The sequence below is a fragment of the Pipra filicauda genome, unplaced genomic scaffold, assembly GCF_003945595.2.
Source record: "Pipra filicauda isolate LSUMZ 115617 unplaced genomic scaffold, ASM394559v2 scaffold520_size808073_pilon, whole genome shotgun sequence".
Lineage (NCBI taxonomy): Eukaryota > Metazoa > Chordata > Aves > Passeriformes > Pipridae > Pipra > Pipra filicauda.
In genome coordinates, this window is record NW_024104666.1 from 738,515 (window position 1) to 744,638 (window position 6,124).

The window sequence follows — 6,124 nt, forward strand, 5'->3', positions numbered from 1 at the left end:
TGTCCTTGGCAGCGCTGGCTCCAGCCCACCCGGCCCATCCCTGCAGCTGGGGGGCTTGGAGGGGAGCAGGGCAGGCTCCTGGGAGAGGCAGGAGGAATGTTGGGCCTTCCCAGCCCCTCAGCTCACCCTGGTTGGCACCAGGAGTTGGGCTGTGCCCCCTCCTCGCCCTGGGTGGGTCCTGTCCCACATCCAGGCTGGCACAGCTGGGGCTCCAGCCCTGCTCCCGAGGGCGTTGTCCCTCCTGCCCCCCTCTCCACGGAGAGATTTATCCCCCAGGAGGGCTGACAGCCCCTCTACTGCTGCCCCACAGCCCCTGCCCTGGGTGCAGTGCTGCAGCCCTGGGGTTAATCCAGGCTTCCCCGGTCCCTTGGGAGCCAGGCTTTAAAAAGAGAAGGGACAAAGCACACTGAAATCCTTTGGAAAGCGTGGGGGGGGCTGGCCCTGTTTCCATCCCCAGGACATGGGGGGTCCTTCGTGCCTGCACTGGGGGGTGTGTTTTCCCTCTGGAAAGACAGATCCCACCCCCATTCCTGCTCCTTTCCCTCCCTCCCCCAGGACAGACCCGCAGAGCCAGCATGTCTCCGTAAGCACTTTTATTTGGTTATTGCACAGTAAGCAAAGATCAGTGGGCTGAGGTTCCTGGTGCACCCGTGTGTGTCTGTGAGCAATTCCTGCAGCTCCCAGCCTGTGCCTGGGAGCATTCCTGCAGCTCCCAGCCTCTCCCACCGCTGCTCCAGGGGACAGTCCTTCCCCCCAGACCCTGCCAGCCCCCCCCAAGCAGCTACAGCTCTGCATTGCACTCGTCCATCCGTTGCACATACATTGAATAAATGCACTTAGAGGAGAAGGGGTGTCCCTGGGGGTGTCCCTGGGGTCTCCCCCCTTCTCCTGGGTTATAATTCAAGTGTTAAATGTGGGGATCACGTTCTGCGAGGGAAGCGTCGCCCACCCTGCGGCTCTCACAGGGCCTATTGCTAAGGGGAAGCCCAGCCTGGGGGTCCCACCCCGGGCCCGGCCCTCGGGGAGGGGGGCAGAGCAGCCCCCGTGCCCGCAGTGCCCATTGGCACCCAGGACTCTCCACTCACTTCTTCCCTGCGCTGGGGGCCGGCTCCGGGGCTGTGCCCTCCTTGCCAGAGGGGGCCTCGGCCTTGGGGGGGTCCTTGCTGGCTTTGGGCTCATCTTTGGGTTTTGCTTGGGCTTTGGGTTCCTCTGCTTTCTTGGGTTCCTCTGCCTTCTCCTTCCTGGGCTCCTCCACCTTCTTGGGCTCCTCCACCTTCTCCTTCTTGGGTTCTTCCACCTTTTTCTTGAGTTCCTCCGCCTTTTTGGGCTCCTCCACCTTCTTCTTGGGCTCCTCCACCTTCTCCTTCTTGGGTTCCTCCACTTTCTTGGGCTCCTCCGCCTTCTCCTTCTTTGGCTCCTCCACTTCCTTCTTCGGCTCCTCCACCTTCTCCTCAGCCTTTGGCTTCTCAGCCTCCTTGGCGGCCGCTTTGCCGACCTCCTGCTGAGGTTTTGGTGGAGTTTCCTTCTCAGCTTTTCCTTCTTCGGCGGGTTTGGGGCCTGGCTTGGGGGTCTCTTTCACCTGTGGGGCTGGAGGCTCTGGCACAGCAGCCACCTTCTCTTTGGGTTTCTCCTCTGCCTTGGCCGGGACGTCCTTCTTGGGAGCTTCCTCCTTCTTTCCCTCCTCCTTGGAGGGAGCCTTGGGCTGCTCCTTGGGCTGCTCCTCCTTGGCGGGGGCTTTTGGCTCCTTCGGAGCAGGGGTTGGCTCCTTGGCCGGGGCCTCCTCCTTCTGTGGAGACTTGGCCTCCTCCTTCCCAGGGGATTTGACCTTCTCTGGTGACTTCACAGCTGGGCTCTTGGCCTCCTCCTTTGAGGGGGTTGGGGCTTTTTCTGGGGACTTCACAGAGGGGGGTTTGGCTTCGTCCTTTGAGGGAGCTGCGGGTGTCTCTGGGGACTTCACCGCCGGGCTCTTGGCCTCTTCCTTAGGGGGGGCTGAGGGTTTCTCGGGGGTCTTGGCCTCGTCCTTTGAGGGGGGTGCAGGTTTCTCTGGGGACTTCACCGCTGGGGTCTTGGCCCCCTCTTTTGAGGGGGGTGCAGGTTTCTCTGGGGACTTCACCGTGGGGGTCTTGGCCTCCTCCTTGGAGGGGGTTGGTGGCTTTTCAGGGGATTTGACAGCAGGGCTCTTGGCCTCCTCCTTGGAGGGGGTTGCAGGTTTTTCTGGGGACTTCACAACTGGGGTCTTGGCCCCCTCCTTGGAGGGGGTTGGGGGCTTTTCAGGGGACTTGACCTCCTCCTTTGAGGGGGACTCAGGTTTCTCTGGGGACTTGGCCTCCTCTTTTGCGGGAGACTTGGCCTCTTCTTCACCCTCTTCAGCTTTCTCCTCTTCTTCTTCCTCCTCTTCAGCCTTCTCCTCTTCAGCCTCTTTCTCAGCCTCCTCCTCCTCCGTGACCTCCTCGGTCACCTGGATTTCCTCCGTCTGCTCCTCCACAATCACCGTCTCCTTCTCCGATTTTTCCACCACCTTGATCTTCTCCTCGCTCTTCACCTTGATGTTGGTGGTGATGCTGGGAGCCTTGGGGACCACCTCGGGGTAGGAGAGCATCCCAATGCCAGTCTCGAGCCGATATTCCTCCCCTTCCAAGAGCTTTCTGCCAGGAAGAGACCAGAGTAGGGCAGTCAGTGATGGCTTCTCATCCCCTCCCGTGACCAGGAGCTGCCAGCCCTGTCCTGCAGCCCCATCTCCCTCCTTGCCCTGTCCTGGATCACTCTCCTGCCCCTACACCCTGGGCTGGGCAGGTTCCCTCACCCTTCCCTCCACACTCCAGGGCTGGATCACACAGCTGGATGTCGGTCTGAGGGGATGGATGGTCTCCTCCTCACCAAGAAGAGCCCAGGGGTGAAGGGGGGGACCTTGAGCAGCCCTGGCTGAGCCGCCCCCTCGCCCTGCCCCCCTGTACCTGTAGGCAGCGATCTCGATGTCCAGGGCCATTTTGACGTTGAGCAGATCCTGGTATTCCCGGAGCTGAGCTGCCATCTCCCACTTGGTGTTCCTCAGCTCGCTGTCCAGCTGCTGGATGGTTTCCTGGGGGCAGACAGAGCAATGGGGGTGTGAGATGGGCTGTGTGGGGACAGTCCCCGGGAGCAGGGGGACCCAGAGCACCCCCAAACTGTCCCCTGGTCTCCAGCACCAAGGGGCCCTCACAGAGGGGTCTGCAGCCACCTCCTCCCGCAGACACACAGAGAAGGGGACACGTCCAGGGGCTGTTCCAGGTGTCCAGTTCCCTTGGGGGACCCGGCAGGGGGACCCCAGCCTCCTCCCAGCAGTCCCTCCAGCAAGGACGAGCTGTGGGAATGTTTCCACCACTTGCCCACTTGGGCAAGTCCAGTGACCACAAAATCCCAGCCTGAGGCGGATGGGGATGGGGCAGCACGCTGGGGACAGTGTTCCAGTGCAAGGCCACCACCCAGCACAGCCCTCGCTTCCCAGGGCTGGGACATGGGACACGGCCTGAACCTTGGACACAATTCCATGGCATTTGTGACCAACACCGTGTGCACGAGGGACACGACAGCCTGGACACCCCCTCAGGCTCTGGGAACCTGATCCCTGGGGGCTGGGGAAGGCCCAGACACAGCCCTGAGCATTTGCCAGAGCTCCTGGCCGTCTCTGAAGCCAGAACACCAGCTCTGCTCTGCCCTGGCAGCCAGAGGGTCCCTCCCCGTGCCAGGTCACCTGGTAGGACAGGACATCTGCGTGATGCCGCTCCTCCGAGTCCTGCCTCTGCCTCTCCAGTGACTCCTGGGTCCCTTTGAGGGCCTCCAGATCTCCTCCTGGGCCACTCTCATGGCGTCCGTGTTCACCTTGGCCACCTCGGACAGCTTGTCCAGCCTCACTGCGACGGGAAAGGGGGCATGGAGGGGGGCAGGGAAGGAGGCTGCAGTTCTTGGGGAACCTCAGATCCTCCCCATTCCACACATCCCCGCGTGGTGTCCTCTGCAGAGCCGGCCCAGGCTCCCCGGGCTCGCTGCCTTCCCAGCCCTGGCCCTGGGAGGTGAAGGAGGACCCTCCCGAAGGAGGGCACCTCCCTCGCGCGGGGGGGTGGAGGAGGACGGGCACGACCGGCTGGGTGGGTGTTTTCGCCATCCTGGGCGTCGCCACAGCCCCCCCGACCGACCGCATCACCGCACCCCAGAGGAGGGGGGATGGTTTGCCGCAGCGCCCTGCGGGCACCCCGAGGGGTGGGGAGGGGGGAGACAGGAAAAGGGGACAGGAAGGGTGGGACGCAGATCCTGCGGCTCCCGGGGCAGCCCCCGCCCCGCGGGACCCGCTACTCCCGGTCCGCGCTGCCGCTGCCCGCGGTGCTGAACCGCCGCTGTCCGCGGTGCTGGACCCGCCCCGGCCCCTGGGCGCTGAGGCTCGGGGGTGCTGATGCTCGGGGTGCTGAGCTCCCCCAGGAAGGGCCACTCCCTGCCCTTCCCCCCATCCGCATTAGGGATGCGGTACCGCCCCCCCCCCCATCCCGCACTGCAAACTCCCCCCGGCCTCGCCCCAGCCGACAGGGACCAGCAGGACACCCTGCAGCATCGAGGGGGCACCCCAAAAACTTACGGGGTGGCGTGATCCTGGCACCCTCCTGGAAAGGGACTGCGGGGCGGGAGTGGGGGGCACAGCACCCACAGGCACAGGGGGTCTGGGGGCAGGGGTGAGGGTACCCTAACGCCCCCCCAGAGCACTGGATATAGGGGGGATTTCTGCCCTCCCCCTGGAGTGGGGGTCCCCTAATACTCTCCCAAAGCACAGTTTAGTTGGGGGGGTCCCTTCCCCGCCATAAGGGTGGGGGCACCTTAACGCCCTCCCGGAGCACAGGATAAAAGGGGGGGTCTCTGCATCTCCCTGCAGTCCCCCAACACCCTCCTAGAATAGAGTATATATGGGGGGGTCTCTGCACTCCCCTGGACTGGGGGTCCCCTAACGCCCTCCCAAGGCACAGTGTAAATGGAGGGGTCCCTTTTCCCTCCCCCGACGTGGGGACACCCTAAAACCCTCCTGGAGCGCAGTTTAAATGGGAGGGTCCCTGCATGGTCACCCTCACCCCCTCCCGGAGCGCAGCACACGAGGATGAGAGGGGTGGTCCCCGCACCCCCGGGCACGCCCTTCCTCTGACCCCCTCCCGGGGAGGGGCGTCCCCGGGGGGATCAGGGTCCCTCCCCGCGCACTCACCGCGGAACCACTCCTCTGCCTGCAGGGTGCTGCGGGCGGCCGTGCCCTCCAGCTGAGCGCGCAGGTCCCGCAGCGCGGCCGTCACCCCGGGGCGCAGCGCGGCGGGGGGCTCGGCGGGGGGCTCCGGGCGCGCCCCCCGCAGCAGCGCTCCCACCTCGGCGCGGTGCTGCCTGCGCAGCATCTCCGCCTCCTCCCGCAGCGCCCGGGCCCGCTCCTCCAGCGGCGCCCGCGCCCGCTCCTCCTGCGCCGAGCGCTGCGCCAGCCCCCGCGCCGCCGCCTCCAGCTCCCCGCGCTGCCGGGCCTCGTCCTCCAGCCGCCCCCGCAGCGCCGCCACGTCCTCGGCCAGGCGGGCCCGCTCCAGCCGCAGCTGCCCCTTCTCGGCTCCCAGGCGCAGGACGGTGCCCCGCATGTCCCGCAGCTCCCGCGCGTACAGCTCGCCCATGGCCGAGCGCCCCGCCTGCTGCTGCCGCAGCGCCGCCGCCTCCGCCGCCAGCGCCCGGTTCTGCTGCTCCAGCGCCCGCACCCGCTCGATGTAGCCGGCGAAGCGGTCGTTCAGCACCTGCAGCAGCTCCTTCTCGTTGCGCGCCCGCGGTTCGCCGTTCAGCGAGTCCAGGCTCTCGGTGGAGGACGCGGCCGCGCTGCCGCCGCCGCCCCCCGCGCCCCGCGCCCGCCCCGGCACCGGCGCCGGCCACGAGTAGAAGCCGCTGGAGGCGGCGGAGCCCCGGGGAACGCGGCCCGGCTCCTTGCGGAGCCCCCCCGGGGGGCCCAGCAGCGTCTCCAGCATCAGGCTCATGGTGACCCCCCCGCCCTCGCTGCGGCACCGCCGCGGACGCCCCGCTTTATAGGGCTCGGGGAGGCCGCTCCGCCCCCGCCACCGGCAGCGGGGGAGGGCACCGGCACCGCCAC

General features: G+C 66.3%; 1 protein-coding gene across 1 annotated transcript; it reads right to left on the reverse strand.

The window, feature by feature from the left end:
- Window positions 1-578: 578 nt before the first annotated feature.
- Window positions 579-6,031, reverse strand: NEFH (neurofilament heavy). The gene is given in 5 exon segments (XM_027740882.2): window positions 579-2,645; window positions 2,955-3,079; window positions 3,731-3,822; window positions 3,825-3,890; window positions 5,219-6,031. Coding segments are annotated over 5 exon segments (2,640 nt in total). The 5' UTR covers window positions 6,012-6,031; the 3' UTR covers window positions 579-1,081.
- Between the last annotated feature and the right edge of the window lie 93 nt (window positions 6,032-6,124).